Below are 19,082 nucleotides of genomic sequence, written 5' to 3'. Positions count from 1 at the left end.
ACTAGCCACAGGACCCGGACTGCAGAATTGCGACGTCATTAGTGAATTCAACAATAAGCTTAAAATTACAAGCCTACCTCAGATTTTCGACGAATTTCAAACTGCGCAAAAGGCCAGAATGAGGTAACCCTTGGATACACAGAATATAAGAGAGCAAAAAAAGAACTCAGTCACGAAATCAACAGCAAAAACCACGCTGGTGTCAAGAGCTAACCAGCGATGTTAACAGAAATCCATGGGCCTCAGGTATAAGTAGGTTACTAAAAAACTCATCGATCGGACGATCGATGAGTTTCATAAAAGCAGTGAGGATGGAAGAAATCGTGCTACTTCTTCCTGTTCGCTGCATCCGAACTTACGCTGTCGATGAGAGGGAGAATACCAAGGAATGCCGACTCCTCCCTTCAATAATAATAATAATCGTTGGCGCAACAATCCATATTGGAACAGGGCCTTGAGGTGTGTTAGAGCACTTCATTCAAGACCGTAACGGTACACTACAGGATACCCTATAGGAGGCAATGTGGTGAGCATTGCGCTCGCCCGAGATTATTACCCCGATTTGACTCAGGTACTCATTCACAGCTGAATCGACTGGTATCCGACGTCAAATCACGATACAAATTCCACTGCCACCAGTGAGATTTGAACCGCGGCCTTCCGTATGACAGCCTTGCGCTCTAACCATTCGGCTATCCTCCCTTCAAAGGAACTGAAAAAAGCGCTCCTGTCTATGAAGGTCAAAAACGCACCAAGTCCGAATGGTATTCCGAGCGAAGTACTAATACTTGCATTCAAGTATAAACCAGATTTGCTAGACAGCGCATTCAACAAATGTTTGACATCGAATGCTTTTCTCTTCCCCCTGAAACCTGGCGGGACGCTACCGGCATACCATCCTGAGGATTCAAATCTGCGAGGTGGTGCCCATGTTGAAAGCGAATGAAAATTGTTTCCATATTGCAGGCTACCTTTTGCGGATATTGTGGAACTATTTAAAAGACCGTTTTGCATATATGCCCCCCCCCCCGAAATTCGACGTAGAAATATGTAACTAACTGTATGCGTGATGGTTCACAGTTCCCACCTTTCCACTAAATTTGGTGTCAATTGCTATAACCGTCTCCGAGCAAAATGCCTGTGACAGACAGACAGAGAGTAGACCGATTTTAATAAGGTTTTGTTTTACACAAAATCTTTAAAATGGGGAGGATTCCTCCAACCTACACAGGAGATATGGAGTTCTAGCCCATGTAGCGAAGAATCGCGATAAAAAATCATCGTATATATTATCCAAAAAAGACTAGATAATAGACGCACTCCTAGCAGAAACTATAATAAACGGGAAAGCAGATGTTATTCTAATCAGCGAATCATGTAAAATTTCTTGAGACTAGTGCATAGATTCACGACAGGAGTAAACAAGCTGCAATGTGAAGGTGCAGATAGTAAACATTCCAAGAAATCGAAGAGAGAGTAGAGAGTTTTTTGTGGGGTAAAATAAGCGGCACCAACTTTTCTAGTTGGTACACAAGACCCAATTGGATAATAGGTAAGTTCCAGGCACTGCTATAAAAGTTAGCTTCAGACAGACATACTAGGTATCTAGTAATTATCAAGTCCTCTGTCCTCTGTCTTCTGTCCTCTGTCCTCTGTCCTCTGTCCTCTGTCCTCTGTCCTCTGTCCTCTGTCCTCTGTCCTCTGTCCTCTGTCCTCTGTCCTCTGTCCTCTGTCCTCTGTCCTCTGTCCTCTATCCTCTGTCCTCTGTCCTCTGTCCTCTGTCCTCTGTCCTCTGTCCTCTGTCCTCTGTCCTCTGTCCTCTGTCCTCTGTCCTCTGTCCTCTGTCCTCTGTCCTCTGTGCTCTGTCCTCTGTCCTCTGTCCTCTGTCCTCTGTCCTCTGTCCTCTGTCCTCTGTCCTCTGTCCTCTGTCCACTGTCCACTGTCCACTATCCTCTGTCTTCTGTCTTCTGTCTTCTGTCCTCTGTCCTCTGTCCTCTGTCCACTGTCCACTATCCTCTACCCTCTACCCTCTACCCTCTATCCTCTATCCTCTATCCTCTACCCTCTATCCTCTATCCTCTATCCTCTAGCCTCTATCTTCTATCTTCTATCCTCTATCCTCTATCCTCTATCCTCTATCCTCTATCCTCTATCCTCTATTCTCTATCCTCTATCCTCTGGCCTCTATCCTCTATCCTCTATCCTCTATCCTCTGTCCTCTATCCTCTATCCCCTATGCCCTATCCTATGTCCTCGGTCCACGATGCTCCGCTTTCTGTTTTCTGTCCTTTGTTTCTGCCCTTTGCCTCTGCCCTTTGTCTTCGGTCCACTGCCTACTGTCTTCAGTCCTCTGTCCTCTGTTCTCTGTCCTCTAGTCCTCTGTCCCCTGTCCCCTGTCCCCTGTCCCCTGTCCTCTGCTCTCTGCCCTCTGCCCTCTGTCCTCTGTCCTCGGCCCTCGGTCCTCTGTCGTCTGTCCGTTGTCCTCTGTCTTCAGTCCTCTGTCCTCGGTCCTCGGTTCTCAGTCTTTGGTCCTCGGTCCTCTGTCCAATGTCCACTGTCCTCTGTCCTCTGTTCTCTGTTCTCTGTTCTCTGTTCTCTGTTCTCTGTTCACTGTCTTCTTTCGTCTCTCGTCTGTCCTCTGTCCTCAGTCTTCTGTTCTCTGTCCTCCGTCCCTTGCCCTCCGTCTTATGCCCTATGTCCACCTTTTTCCATTTCATCACTCCCCCTCCTCTCTGAATAGAAATCCAATACAATTAAAATTTTTATATGAATTAAATTTTCCTAATTTTCCTTACAGAATCACTTTAAAATTGTATAGACAACAGTAAAAATGAGTAACAATAATTTTGGAGAATTATTACAAATTTTGGACCCAACACGCGGAACAAGACGCCTACTCCTAGGTCCAATATTTTTCTTTATCCAAGCAACATAAATCGACAATTTGGTATATATTGTTCCGGTATCCTTGACAGGATAGCCTCTGGAGACCAGTCCAATAACCTTCTTACGGTATATAAGGGGACTTCCCGAATCCCCAACACGCGCAAGAGTCTTCTTGACTTTATTTCCTCGTATGCAATATGTCCCTTCCTCATCGTCAGGATCACTATGGCTAGGTGAATCGCATATGCTCATATTATTCACCTCACCAAAAGCCCACTGCAAAATGGAGGGAAAGTCACCTTTCCTGGTATAGACACCCCATCCAAGCATTATCACTGTTGCCCCCTTAGGAACCGCGTGTTTGCTATAACGAATCGTCTTCACATAGTTGTTTATTGTAAAACGTTTCGCCACCCTAGCGATTGCAATATCATTTAATCGTCCACGTTCCACGTCTTTCTCAGGATTCGGAGGACTAGAGGCTGACACCACCTTGTGAACTTGATGGGTCCTGTCCCAATTAACAGCGTTAACTATTCCAGCGACAGCGATCATGGCTTTCAGAAACTCATCCATAACACAATGGGCTGCAGTCAAAATATGCGAGGGGGTGATCAAGGTCCCGCCACAAAAATTGCTGTGCTTAATCCGCTGTAAACTCACTATAAATGGGAACTGTCCAAGCCTGGCATTTTGACCTCCAATTATCCTTTCACGTCCGGAAATGTGTCTGACTGTAAAGAGCACTAAAAAAATAATACAATAAAATCGAAATTTACTCATAGTTAAGGAAATTATTAAAATTAAAATGATTTATCCTCACAACTGAAAACTTGGCAGCATCCTGGCCTACCTAGTTTATCAGCGCAAGAACGTTATGAAAAGTTTGGGATTCTCTTGGAATTGGGGTCGCTAGTCGGCTTTTTAGTCGGTTTAGGTTTAGGGCGCATGAATGATCGCACTAAATCTTACAAATCGAGCTCCTATTAACTGTTTCTCTTAGGAGTCCTTTAGCTGAGGAGTTTAAGTCAAGACAGGCCTTCTTGGTGGAGCTACTTCGTCAAGAGCTTTTACCTTCCCTTTCATCTTTAGTTTTTGTCTCCTTAAGTAGGGTGGTCGGGTCATCTAGATGGGTTCGCCACTTTTATCTATCAGAAGCTTCCTGGTGGGGACAAGTCTGGTTCACAAGCAACAAAGCACGTTGACAGAATTCCAGCTCATCGAACTTATCCCCACCCGCAGTCATCAACAGAGTTCTCAGCTTCTTACGGTCACTGATCCGGCATGACATTTCCGCAATTGGCCAGATCCTGCAGTGTTCTTGAAGAACGTAACCAACAACTTCATCTACACCAAAGATAAAATCACCTTCGATGGCAATCCAGTGCTCATCAATATTTTCGATAGGGTTATTGTGGTCACCAAGACAATGCCTCGCAGGCCAAAAGAAGGCAGACGCGAAACTACTTGGTTTTTCAAAGTGCAAAAACATAGTTTCGGTTAGGATAGAAGTACTGTCCAGAGCGCCACCGTCTCACTTCTCATATTCCCAGAATATCCAGCTTATTTCACTAGACATCTCGCTCAAATTGGAGAAAATGAGCATTGTAGGAGCCCACGGTATCATCGTGCATGCGTGATGGCCAAAAATCGTAGTCCCAAGAAGCTCAAATTTCGCAGGTCACTAGTCACAAATTTCTAGCCGCTATGGCCAGCTATCCCGCCTCGAGAATGCCAATCAGACCTAAGTCTACAAAGAAGTCATCTGAACTAGCTCCCATGCAGTATCACTGAAAGTTGTCTAGGTACCCTGGGGACCAGGGTGGCCCTCCTTCAAAAGAAACCTAGAGGTTATCAAACCAAACGTAGCAAATCTCTATGGTCGGACTAACTGTCAACCGTAATACTACCAATCAAAAGACTTCCAGGATCATAATTGATCAAGATCAAAGTTAGCTTCCAGATAATGCAAACGACCATATGCAGAGCAACAACCATGGTGAAGTTTAGCACCTTCCCGCACACTTGCAGGCTAGTGCGTTGGCAACCAACTTAACAAAACTAGCCGACGCCGTTGCTGCTTTCCATCCGGGTCGAAGCTCGCGAAACAAGTCGATATCCGCTCCTCGAAATAGGCACTCGGGTAGTAGATCATTAGGACGCTCGACAGGGTATAGTTGTACCAACGAACGTTCACGGAAAAAGCCACAAACTGTACCAGTACTAAACCTTTTGGCAGTCCTGGCGACAGCTACCCGAAGCGAAACACCATGTCGCCCTTTTGTTTACGCCTGTCTGAGCAGACGCAACTATTTGATTGACACAGGCGCTGAGGTTTAGGTTCGTTCAACATCCAAGTACCATCGATTAACACCTCAGGCTTTGAAATTGGCGTCCGCAAATTCATCGTCGATCCGCACTTATGACTACAGGCAACTAGGTCTGAGTTTGAGACTTCGGCGAACGTGTCCGTGGCGTTTTATTACAGCGGACGTTAGCACTCCCATTTTGACCCTCAGATCGCTGTTAGTCCCTAAACCAAACGGCGAATGGAAACCTTGTGGCAACTATAAACGCCTAAATGCTCAGACTATTCCGGACCCACATCCTACGCCGCTCATTCGTGACTCTGTGCATTCTCTCGCTGATAGCCGTATTATCTCTACCTTGGATCTAGCCAAGCACTACCACCAAATCCCTGTAGCTCTTGAAGACATTGCGAAAACGAAAATATGCACACCTTTCGGACTCTTCGAGTTCACCAGGATGACGTTTGGGCTTTTCAGAGGTTCATCCACTCTGTTCTACGAAACCTAAACTTTGGTTTCATTAACATGAGTTTTATTCTGGTCGGCTCCTCTTTAGAGCCTAAGCATATTCCACACCTAGAGTGCATTTTTGAACGACTCTTGAGACCGGTCTTCGTCTCAAATTCCTCTAACCGCAGGTGAAATTTCTCGGCCGCAATATAACTGCTGATGACATTCAACCAGACGCGGACAAGGTGGAAGCAATCGGGAGCATCCCACGTCTCAAAACTGTCAAGGTTTTGAGAAGGTCATTGGGCATGCTGAACTTCTTCTATCGTTTCCTGCCCAGAGTCACTTACCATCAATCGATCCTTAAAAACTCGACAAGACAAGATACTCGACTGATTCAGTAATCCACTATGGCTATTCATGCATTTGAATCAAACAAGCAACAACTGATGGACGCCACGCTTCTGGCATTTCTTCAACAAGGGCGCACGCACCCTAACTGTTTTCGTCGATGCCTCAGACAACGCCATAGGTGCTGCTCTTCTCCAAAAGGTAAACTAAAGGAGCCGTTGAGCTTCTTTCCGAAACAGTTGAACTCCGCCAAACGAGACTACAGAACCTACGATCGTCACCAGAGTACCTCGCAATAAAGTACTTTGGCTATTCCCTGGAAGCCAATGTACACCGACCACAAGCCTCTTATTTTTGCCTTAAAACAGAAACCCAACGAAACGTCTCCTCGTCAGCTTAGGCACCTGAGCTTCATAAACCAATTCCCCTCCGACATCCAACACGTCTCTGGAAAAGACAACGTAATTGCTGACGCTTTGTCACGCATTGAAGAGATGAAGATCCCCACCACAATCGATTTCCCGGCAATCGCGGAGGCACAGAAAAACGATGCAGTTCTTCATGGGGATGGTGAGTAACTCCAAGTACACTTTAAGGGAGTCCCCCATTTTCGACTCGACCTCTTCATTATACTACGAGACTTCAGAAAAGGAACCAAGGCCTTACATTCCGCCACTTTCCACAACCAAGTATCGTTCACTGTCTGACGCACCCAGGAATCCAAACAACGAACCGATTAGTCACTGCGAAATATTTCTGGGCGCCCAGGAACGAGGACATCAATTCTTGAGTTCGCATGTCAAAAATGTAAAACTTCGAAACATGTGAGAAAAGTAGCAGATGTGTTTCCCAGGTCCACCAAGCGCTTTCACACATCATCATCATCTTAACATCATTGGCCCATTGCGAAACTTGCACGGTTTTAGGTATTACCTTGTGTCATCGATAGATTCACGCAGTGGCCTAAGGCGATTACCCTAAAGAAACTAAGACACAATCATGTCGTTGGCCATCATCATCACTGACCAGGGAAGGCAGTTTGAGTTCTCTCATTTCTCGAAGTTAATCAAACACCTAGGCTTCAAACGCCACCGCTAAACGGCCCACCCTCCGCCCAACGGGATGCTTGAAAGATGGTACAGGACGCTGCAGGCCCCTACAATGGCCCAAGACAATCCTTCTTGCTCACAAGTACTACTTCTAGTCCTACTTGGCCTACGGACAGTCAGCCGCGAGGATTTTGTTGCAAACCCCGCGGAACATGTATACGAGCGAACCTAAGACTTCCCAGTGACCCAGTTCTCGACACGCGTTGGATCATAAATCCAACCGGGTTGTTGCGTTTGCCGAGGGCCCCACCAACCATGCGAAAAAAGCCACCAGCGTGCCCACAGATGTTGGATCGTGCACGCATGCCTTGGTAAGGACCAACGCCTACCGGAAGTCGTTGCAGTCACCATACAACTGACCTTAAAAAGTCCTTGAACGAGGTCCGCACCACTTTACCCTCAACATCGGAGTGGCACCCAGGAAGGTCTCTATAACTCACCTGAAACCTTTCTTCCGGGAAACAAATACCAGAAACCCCTTGATTTCAGCTGGGGGTGGAGTACTGTGGAGACCGCCGCTGTAATTAAACCTGCCGCCCCCACAGCTGTCCAACAGGCATCCCACAATGATCAGTACTGTCAGCGACATTACTTCCCTTATATACCGCCGACATCCCACATCAACACCCTACCAAGTACATTCAAGCTGTCAAAGACCACAGTATCACACCTCCTGAAGCATGGAAGACACGAATTCTAGTAGCTCCATTATAACCCTCAACAAATTCCTAAACTCCTGGAAGCTCCTCGCCAATCCCAATAAATCTGAAGCTGTCGTCTTCCGTGGGAGAGCCAAATTTACCCCCAAGATTATAGTTAGCACCGGCGACGTCCAATCCACAAGGTACCTCCAGGTATACCTCAACATCTCCTGCCCCTCATGTAAACTCCATCCTTTCCAAAACCATGGCTCATCCTGGAGTCAATTTTCTCCAAAATGGAGGCAGTTTTCTCCAAGTAATATGGCTCCTACTTGTAGGTTCTGTCCCCTCTTTACTCCTTGTTACATCAAAACGTTAACCTGATTCCCCCCCTCCAAAATTCTTCACTATAACCGTAATTTGACACTATACTGAAATTTATTTAAATCGAGTTTTCCTTATACATTAAATTTAAAAGGCAACAAAAGAAATGGAAAAAAATAGTTCACTATTCTGCTTGAAGGTGTCCCAATACTACGAAACAGTGCCTTCGGTCCTGAAGGTTTTCGGCGCCCCGGTGACTCCTTAATTCTCTCTAAAATCCAGTTCGTATAATACGACAACTTTACATAATAGGCTCCTTTTCCACCATGGAGGTGCCCTCTGGAAACCAGTCCAATAACTTGGTTATGATATACAGCACCGCTTCCTGAATCACCTGATCGCAACATTGGAGCTTTACCTCCCCCACCACCTATACAATACAAGCCATCACCGGGTGATTCCTGTCTACGGTTTTTACACTGGTCCAAGTCGTGTATTTTGGCAGTAGCCCATTGCAGTATATTGGGGTATTCATCCTTCGATATTAGGCCGCAACCTATGACGGTAACAGTCGCCCCCAGAGGAGCTTCGGCCCCAGTGAAGGGCAGAACCTTGACCACCTTATTTATCTTGAAAGGTCTTATAGTCCGAGCAATGGCAATGTCATTCATTTGGTCCGTGTCATCGTGAACTTCCGCCGATTTTATGGGTATAGCTTGACGATCATCCTCAACTTTGTTGCAGTTTACCGTCCCAGCCACTGCAACTAGTTCAGTTACTTCAAATCCTCTGATGCAGTGCGCTGCAGTAAGGACATCCCAACGGGTGATTAAAGTTCCCCCGCAATGGTGTTCATATTCGTCTCTAAATTTTAGGTTTATATAAAATGGAAATTGACCACGTGTAGCATCTCTCCCGTTTATTATCTTTAATTCCGCCAAACTATGGTCTATTTTAAGAACGAATAAAAGTACAATTAAGAAAAACTGGAATTTCGCCATTTTCAAATGAAGTCAACTAAAAAATAAATTACAATCGTACCTGGCACACTGAGCAAAGATTATCCGAGCTTTTTTCGGTAATCAGGCATCAAGTCATACTAGGACCCATTTCACACAGTAGAAGTAGAATGACATCAAAAAGGGAACTGAATCTGACATAATCTCCGTCCACCCATACTTTCGAAAGATACTTCTGCTCCTATACTTGGGCTAGGCAACCCACAGAACACGTATTTTCTTGCGGACTGAGGTGGCGCCCAGATCATTCCCATTTCCAATAGATTGGTTGAAATTTACCCCGCGGTTGCCTAAAATGCGCTTCAGCTCCCCCCACGATTTCCCGAGATGCTTGTACTCCTCCTCCACTGTTCTGCACTAAATTCCTTTGGGACGACCTACTCGTCGGTCATCTTGGAAAAGTGGATTCCACCTCACAGAATAGCCAGCAGTGCAATTGTCGCTCCTCCTTAATGTATGACCTACCCACTGCCGCTTTCATCTTCCAATCACAACGCAAACGGGTGCCAGGCCTGTGCCCCGACCAAGATCTTCACTTGGGGGTCCCTTTCCACATGCCACTCCCATATAGCAACACAGAAACAACATTGGCAACAGTCTCTCTTGATGTTGGTGTTAAAATACCTGCGTTAGACAAGGCAGCAAAAGCGGATCTAGTGCTGTTAATGGGTCGAGTGTCGGAAAAAAGCAACGCTTCCTAAATGTACAAATTAATCGACCCTTTCGATGCTCTTCCCATTAATGCATATAGGGAGACTACAATGACCCGTCAGACTGGGAGCCTTAGTTTTGGTGACTACCTTCAGTTCAACTCTACTTGCCTCTCTTTCCAAGTCCAGAGCCATCTGGACAAGCTCCAAGACCCGGTGCTCATACCCTCTCCTATTACCAATTTTGCTCCTTTTCTCAAAATTCTCAATATCAACGCAGATACAAGGGTTTAAAATTTTTCCCAATAATCCTCCAAATCTCAGCAGTTTTCCTGGCACACAAGTTATGTACCATTTTGCAGGCCAAACCATTTCCGATCATCAGTTAACATGAATTTCGCTCCTTTTCTTGAAATTCCACAAAGAACGTCAACGATGACAAAAAGGATGCAACCCTGACCGACTCCATTTTGGACCTCCAATTCCACTGAGATTCTACCTCTATGAAGCACTTGACATTTTGTGCCATCATAGTTCCCACTGACAGAAGCTATTAGTTTCTCCGGAATGCTCCCCTCCCCCCCTCCCTGTGTAGAGCACGCCAGATACACTCCCTGCTCATGCTATCGAAAGCTTTCTCGAAATCGATGAAGAACAGGTGGAGCGAAGATCTAACCTCCACGCACTGTTCCAAAATGGTCAATAAGGCGTTGATATGGTTAATGCAGGAGGATCCGGAGTAGAAACCAGCTTGCTCTCTGTTGATCAAGCTTTCGAGACGTTCTTTGATGAATTTCAGAATTATTTGAACTATCATCTTTGCGACGACACGGAGCACACAGATACCCCTCCAACTGTCACTTTTAAAACGAGTGCCCTTCTTAATTTTGACGATCATCCCCTCTCTGGGAAATGTCTCCGATTTCCAAGAATTCCGTACGAGTTAAAGCAGCAGATCAAGCGCAGCGATAGATAACTCTGCGGGGAGGTCATCAAGACCAACGGTTTCATTCCATCTGAGTGCATTGATGGCCGAAATGATTTCCGTATCTGTATCCGCATGTAACGGTGACTAGCCATTTCATACGGCTAAGAACCGCCGTGAAGTGTTCTTCCACTTCTTCAGTGGTTCGCCCTCGTGGATGAGAAGTCGCCCGTCAACGTCCTTCACAGGATCATCGAAAGATTTGTCGCCACATGCAAGCTCTTCCGTGATAAGGTACCTCTGAAATCATTGCAATCTGCGACATCTTCCGCTTCCCTGACCAGCGCAATAGCAAATTCTCTCTTGTCATGGCGTACACTACGCTGAACTTCTCGAGATTTCACTCGATATAGGAGTTCAATTTCGTCACGCCCGCCATCGCTTGCAGCTGTCAATGGAGCCTGCAACCCCTTTCGTTCGGTGATCCGCAGTCAACCAGATCTTATCACGCCCCTTCGGAACATGGCGGACGACCTATGTAGCATCCGAAACAAGAGCTCAAGAGGGTAACTCAGTGCATCTGCCGGCCGATCAACAACATAGCACTCCCACTGTCGAGCGACAGCTAGATGATACAAACGTTCGTTATTGACCTTAGGCAGGCAGCTCTTCAACCCTACGAGAGCTGACCGACGCAACGAGCTAACGGACGTAAACAACCACCAGATGGTGACCCCTTTCGAGGTCGATGTCAGTGCCTCTTTTGCTACGCACATCCACCAGATGACTCCTAGATCTACTGCTGATCGTGAATTGGTAGATCTGATTGCTCGTACGGCATCGATCAGTAGAAAAACAACTGACCTTATGGCAGGCTCTGTGCTCAAAAAATGTGTCACCAGCAACGAGGCGATAGAAATAGCAGAAATCGTGGATCTCCAACTCTCTCAACTGTTTCTCCATCATATGTCCGAGCAAGGTGTTGTCAGGACCTACCTTGACATTCAGATCACCCACCAGGATCACAATATCACCTTTAGAAACCTGCGTAATAGCTTCTAGAAAGCATCCACTATATCGGAAGTACCCGTTGGTGTATGACATTAAGCCGACGATGTTGAGCAAAGGATATCAATGCGCAACGAACTTCTCTCCAGAGACGCGCAGTCCCTGTAAATATTGCGATCCTGAAAATGGCGACGAATTTGGCATACAAAAGAATCTAAAAATAGAATGATCCGAACGTAAACGGTATCTGAGGAGATGGAAATACGCGAGCTCCTTACTGGTCTGGAATTAGACGATCAAAAGCCGTTCCAGTTGTTACGGGCAATGAAACTCAAAGGTAGTACGAAGGTGTCGGAAAATATATTATGCACGCTCTGGTTCCAAAGATTGCCAGCCGAAGTCAAGCCAATCCACAGAATCTCGAAAATTTACGATCTCGGGCGTCTTTTGGAGATGGCCAACAGGATCTTAAAAGTTGGCAAACCACCTAACGTTTCCACCGTCACTACTTCAACATCAGACCGTCTCGAGTCAATCAAGGAGGAATTAGTCGCAATCCGTGCGCTCTTCACAAACATCCCTTCATCTGGTCCAAAATGAAGAGATATACCAAGAACGTGTACCAGCCTTTCAATTTCCCCGATAAGAAGTTCCAGTAAGTCCATCTTGTGGGACGTTGTGGGACCGCTTCGACCCTCACAGGGCTATCGATACTATTGAACCATGTTAGACAGGCTTGCTCGTTGGCCGGAAGCCACAGCAATGGTCGATCAATTTATGAAATCCGTTACTAAAGTCTTTCTCTCGACATGGATTTCGCGATATGGCGTTATAACCACGGACTAAGGTACTCAATTCTAGTCAGCACTCATTACAACTCTATCTAAACTATTAAGCTGTAAACGCACCAGGACTTCACCATATCACCCTGCATCAATTGACGCAATTAAACCATTGTTGTGCCATTGCACCATTCTCCTAAGGCTGCCATCATATGTTGTGAAGAAAATCCGATCTCGGCCTTGGCACCAGCGTAAAAGGGACCCTGAACGCTTCCTCCACCGACATGTTATTCGGTGCCTGTTGTTTTTATTGGTCTTCCACATTAAATCATAACAAGAGTAACGCCACGACATACACTACATCACTGTCCAATTGTGATGCTTCTTCACCTGAACCAGAATCTTGCAATCTGTCAGAAAGTGGTTCCCAGGCGAAGAGGGCGCGCCTTACGGTAGTCATTAGATGCAACCCGACACCGGACTCGCCTCTGCTACCCCTTAGTTTTCCAAGGTTTAAAAGCACATTGCGGCAACTAGAGAAATACCCTCCAGAGTTCCACCATCTTACTTCGCTAAAACCCAGAATGTCCAGCTTATATCGTCGGAATTCCCGCTCAAGTTGGAGGAAGCTGGTATTCTGAAGACCCTCGACACCGTTGTTAAGAATCGTGTGCACATTCCAGAAACCAATCATAGTCGTTGTTGACGTTTTGGTACCAATAAAGCTTCAAAATTTGCAGGTTGCTGGCCCACAAATGTCAAAGCCTTTTAGTAACCCCTTACGGCACGCAGGGAACATTTTGAGTGTATTCTTAGCCCCCCAACTCACAGGACCAGCACTCCTCACCATTTCTCTGACAGTTCTGTCCAGAGAGAACTCCCCTAGGCCTGTTGCTGATACATCCCATCCTACCTTCTACAAAAAAGGATGGCATGATCGGTATTGTCCACAACTTCATTGCAGAAAACACAGTCAAGGAGACGTGCCTTACTGATCTCTGTTTTTGACTCATTTTCCGAAGAGGTTTCAGTATATTCCCGTCGTTTTCCTGAGCAGCCATATCTCTTGAATCCTCTTTCTTCCGCTTATAGATGGCTGATCTGGATGATGTGATTACTCATAGTGACTAAATGGGTTTGTGTAGTCGCTGGCGTTCGTCGGAACATTTCCGAGAACTTGTAGTGCCCCCCGCCCCAATGCTGCTACCTTGCTAGATATCGAATCGGATATTGGGTTTCGCTCAACAACCGCTCCTGGTGCTATAATCCACTTGGTCTTCAGAGGTCTCTTGACGCCAGCTCGTAGAAAGACGTACACACCGAGAAGAAATCTTAGGGCCAGTAGACCCGTCCTGGTTGATTATGGTCGAAGTCGTCCTATGTCATTGACGTTCTTGTTCCGTTGTGATGTGGGGAGGTACACCGAAGCTAGCACCAGTGGTTCTAGAGTGCCCTGGCGATAGTTTCCGCTAAAGTTTCTTCTATTGGAATAGCTTCTGCCCAACGTGTACATCTGTCGATCATGGTCAGGCAAAACCTTTTTCCCTCGGAAGTAAGTAAAGGGCCTATGGTGTCGAGGTAGACGTGCTTTTGGCTGTGAAGGTGTGCTTGGCAGGATATGCAAGCTCACGACCATTCTCCAATATCGTCATTCATATTTGGCCAGAAGTAGCGTTGAGAACCAAGCTTTCGAGTAGCTCGGATGCCGGGGTGGCTGAGTCCATGAAGACTGTCGAAGATACTTCTTTTGAAGTCGGCTGGCAGGTAGGGCAGTTGTTTTAGGTATGTTCCAGGTATCCATAAGGGTCGAAGGTTCGGATTAGCCTGCATGTCCCGTAAGGATGAGTTGCCTCTCTGTACGCTGACTAGTCTAGTTGCATCTCTAGATAGATTTATTTCTTCCACCCCTGGAGAGTGCATCGGCGACCATGTTGTTGGTTCTGCACTGGTGCCTTATGTCAATGATGAATGGGCTAATGTAGATGAGTTGCCTGGTTCTCCTTTGTTCGGTGTTTGTCTTCTGGTTGAAGGCGAACACCAAAGATTTGTGGTCTATGCGAATGGTTAATTGCCTGCCTTAAAGTAATTGCTGAAAGTGACGTGTGGCACTGTAGATAGCCAGAAGTTCTCTATCATATGTATTTGCCCTAAGCCTCGTTGAATACGTTTGAATGAACCTAGGCGGTTGCTAAATTCGGTTGACTCGGTGATCTGAACCATCACAGTCTAATGATATTTCTGTTTCTGGATCTAGATGACCTAGCCTTCTGAAGATTTGCTTTGCACTTTACGAATGCAGCTACTGCAGAGTAGGTCCACAGGGTCGGAGACTTGTCGTTCTTCTTTGACATGTGTAAAAATACGTTTAGCGGCTTCTGTGCAATGGATGCATGTGGAAGGAATCTTCGGTAGTGTTAAGGCCCCGAACAATCTTTGTAGCTGCATTGCGGTGCCCAAACGTGTGTAGTCCTGGATTACCTGTACCTTTTAAGCTACCACGCCTTGTGATGCTACCTTGTAACCCAGGAGTCAATTTGTGGCTAGCTGCATTTCGGGGGTTGAAGTTGATTCCGCGCTCTGAGGCTAGGTTTGAGGTGTGAACACGACTAAGACAGCTGCCCCCATGTCGATAAGGCATTTCTCGATTGTCCGCTTATCGTTGATGAAAAGGCTCCAACAGGGTACTGTCGCAGACTGCGGGAATTTTCTTCGAATAACCTCTAGAAACAACCTCTAGATTAGTGTTAATACGAGATACGTAGGGCTTGGCCTTCCATTTCCTTAAGGAGCACCAGTCTTGTAATTTTTTTCGCTCTTTACTATTTTCTGCACACACGCTGGACCTGTCCTAATTGGTTTAGTTTCATCGACCAGACGAACAAGTTCGTCCGCATCCTCCTCAAAAAAGAAGTTATCCTTTTCGGGGTGGATGAACAGTCCCAGGAGTGGCACGGTAGCTACCAAATACCAAGTAAAATTCTTCGACTTAGAACATAACATGGGAAAAGCGTTCACCGTAGACTAGGGGTATCAGAAATTCAACATTTATTAGACCACCCTTCTCCACCGCTGCCATTAGATGAGCTTCAAAAATGCTTCCAAGTCGCCCCAATTCGAGCAACACTAGTCCGGCTAACTCCTTATTCAGACGTCTCACTTACTGTTGGAGCTTCACTACTGGCCCAAGCTATGTCAACTGCTTGTACTTTGACAATATCCTACCGATCAATGGTTGAACCTCCATCGAACACTCCGAAATTTCCGGCTTAAGTATTTTTATCTTCTGCTGACCTATAACGAAATGAATCTGACCTACCCTCAACCAAATTCGAGATCCGGACACTTGGCCTACCATAGCCTTCAATGGAGTGACGGGTCCCTAGGCTGCAACCAACCGGACGACATATTCCGCGATGGCTTTCACTGGACTATAAATTACTCCGGCATACTCATCACCCGAAGCATCGCTGATCCCTACTAACTCCATAACACCGGTTGGATTAATACCCGGGCCACCTTGGGATCCGTATCTGGTTGAGTTGGCCCAAAAAGAAGAGGACCTTTGTTAACTGCTGTCCCAGTCGTACCCTTTTTGCCAGAGCTTCTGAATCATGATGGGGACGTTTAAGGATGCAGCTATATTCAGAGCTTTGAAGATGTGAATTTGGAATTTGCACAGGCAGCCCGAGTGGAGCTTTCCTCGCAGTGCACCGGCAATCGAGCCTGAGCCAATATCCACGCGCTTTTCAGTGGTCACAATGTTTTTAAGCGACGTGCATACCTGCGACAACGAGTCGACCATCATCAACCAATCAAACCACATAGACACTAACAGCCGTATCAACAGATACTCTAAAACCTGACGCCCAAGTCTGCTGTGAAATGCATTCTTCACTTCCAGCACCCTATTGACCTCCGTCAAAACCTCAGCAATTCGTGCACTCGACATTACCACCACTAACTCCGTTATTAACCACTAGCAATGCTACAGCAATGCCTTATCCATCCTCAGCACCAACCTCACCCCAAAAAGAGGGGTAGAGGAAAGGATGGCTTCCTGCTAGGGTCCGGCTCTATACCACACTGTGGAGCATTCTCTGCTAGAGGCCAAGCGTTTCTGTACACCTTAATCGAGACCAGCCTGCAGAGTGAAAACATCTGGAACCGATTTCCACATTATCCTGAAGGCATCCCTAGAGAGGACAGAGCCAATTACGCAAGGTATACTTTTTGGACTTTGAATATTTGACATAATATCGAAGACGCTGGCCTAAAATCTACCCACGCTGCCACAATGCCAATAAGATAAAACCTCCCTGGAGGTTCGTTTGACTCCTATTAAACCATCTTTCAATGATACTTTCAGAAAGGCAAAGAAACCAAACCATGAAGCTGCAGAGATTTATTATCATAAGTTACAACAAACGCGGCTGTCAGACCTTACAACCAGGAGTGACCTTCCCTGGCATCTATCTAGATGCAACGCTAGTTGTAATGAATGCTATAATAACAAATACCCTTTACTTCTGCAATAGCACTATCTTTAAACATAAACCCATGACACTAATTTTGGTAAGACACATTGATTTTGGGACTGTCGCACTTGGAGCATTTCGCCGAATTTCCAAGGCCCTGCTTCCGCTTCCTAGTCTTTTCTGGATCCAACCATAGTTCATTGACACTCTTGTAAATAACTTGTCGGAAGGATTCGAGGTCGGACCTGGCGAAACCACTCCTACGATTGTCTTCACAAAAATCGCCAGACTACCGGAATCATTTACCGTAATATTACCTATACAAAAGAAACTGGCCTGAATTGGGTCAGCACGTACTCCGCACTTCTGTAAATTGTCTACTTCGGCAGAACGCGATTGCAGCGCATCAGTTCCAGTATCCCATGACACAACAACGACCCTTGACCCATTATGTGCATCAGCTCCAACGAGAGGCAAAACTTTGGTCCACTGATCAGTTACAAACCGATGTTCTGTCAATGCAAGGCCTATGTCATTTGGTCCTGCCAATTTTCGATATGGCTCGAATGTTTTGTGAATAACGGCAGACCTAATCTTGGACGTTTGGTAACCCTCTTCCCATTTCGCTGCATTGATAATTCCAGCCACTGCAATCATGTTAGCTAAAAGGCTCTCCTGCAAACATCGTGCGGCAGACAATATGTGCCTCGGGGCTATTAACGCTCCACTGCAGTGATTTTTGTACTTCTCACGTTGCAAGCTTACAACGAATGGGAACTGCCCACGACGGGCTTTCTCTGCAGCCAGCACTACTTCACCCTGAAGGGATACTAAAATAGAAAAATAACAAAACCAAAATTTTTTCATTTTTCTAAAAGAAAGGAAGCCCAAAATTATATCATTTTGACAGGTATACGTTAAGGTCCATGAATAATCAAAGTGACGCTGGATTCTTCGGTTCCTTCGATGCAGTATCAGTGGTCGCTCCGAGTAGCCCAGTTAGCGCTGTGGTGCGCCGTTTTGATACCACAAACTCTTAAGACCGTCAATGCTGGGAGGCAGAATCCAGCCGGCTTAGATCTTCAGAGGCAGCCCATGGTATTCACGAAGAGAAGCAGCTCTTCCACCCTGCAGCTAGAAATGTCACTGAGGTCCCCAAAGAATGGTTTATCCAGTGCCCGTATTCTGACTGTTAGATAGAACTGGACAATCGCAGGGGAAGTGCCTGAGGGCCGCCCCCCTCCTCCGCAGCTTCGGCAATCCAAACTATAGGGTCTAGCGACATGGTCCCCTATGGGCCAGTGCCCCGTGCAATCTTGTATGCATTTGCGCGCACCTGACACAGGAGCTCTCGTAATCGGGCTATGTTATAAGCGGGCCAAATTTTCCTTAACTTAACACAGGCAGTAATCCTTCGCCATCTAAAGCCAGCGGGTGCTAAGTAGTGCAAGTAGATTCCGCGCTTGACAGTCTCCAGCGACACACCAACTGTACCCGCAGAAAGACTAACAAGAGCAGAGCCCCGTCTGGCCAATCCGTCAGCCCACTCATTGCCTCCTATGTTCCTACGCTCGGGAATCCAGAGGATGGTCACCTTTAGCGTGCACCCAGACCGTTCTCCGCGTTTATACACTGCCCTACCAGCCTTGAGGATGTCGTTGCTGAGTACAAGGCCTTAATGACCGCTTGGCTGTCGGTCAGAATAGCTATGTTACCCATTTCTTTGGAAAGGTCCTCTTACTTGAATATCATCAGTTCAATTTTACTCAGGTTAATGCCGAGTCTGCATCTTGCAGCCCACAGGCACACCTTTCGCAACGCTCCTTCCACGATGTCGCTCATAATGGACGAAAACATCCCTGATACTAATATCACCGCCACTACCTTCACGACGCTACTATCCAGTATTCGTAAAATTGCGTCCATCACTATTAACCAGAACACCGGAGAGATGGCGCCACCCTGGGGCGTACCTCTGTTCACAGCTCTTGTCAAGTCGTTGCCTCCCAGATCCGACGGGATTATCCTGGTACCTAGCATGGATATAATCCCATGAGTAAGATAACCCTCCACACTGGTTAAGCCAACACTGGTCAAGCCTTCCTTGATGGCATTGGCACTAAAGTTGTTGAATGCCCCCTCTATACCCAAGA

General features: G+C 46.4%; 1 protein-coding gene across 1 annotated transcript; it reads right to left on the bottom strand.

Moving 5' to 3' along the window:
• Nucleotides 1–2,757: 2,757 nt before the first annotated feature.
• On the bottom strand, nt 2,758–17,586 carry LOC119647541 (transmembrane protease serine 4-like). The gene is made up of 3 exons (XM_038048531.1): nt 16,979–17,586; nt 11,529–11,546; nt 2,758–3,595 (listed from the first exon to the last, which is right to left on the bottom strand). The coding sequence occupies exons 1-3, from the start codon at nt 17,584–17,586 to the stop codon at nt 2,800–2,802; spliced, it is 1,422 nt and encodes a 473-aa protein (XP_037904459.1). The 3' UTR covers nt 2,758–2,799.
• Between the last annotated feature and the right edge of the window lie 1,496 nt (nt 17,587–19,082).

The sequence above is a fragment of the Hermetia illucens genome, chromosome 2 (assembly GCF_905115235.1).
Source record: "Hermetia illucens chromosome 2, iHerIll2.2.curated.20191125, whole genome shotgun sequence".
Taxonomy (NCBI): Eukaryota; Metazoa; Arthropoda; class Insecta; order Diptera; family Stratiomyidae; genus Hermetia; species Hermetia illucens.
Note: the sequence above shows the minus strand (reverse complement) of the source record. Positions and strands in the feature narration are given on the sequence as shown.

Bases quoted from the DNA above. Each gene is read 5' to 3' on its own strand.
- LOC119647541 (XM_038048531.1), bottom strand. From the start codon at position 17,586: ATGATTGCAGTGGCTGGAATTATCAATGCAGCGAAATGGGAAGAGGGT.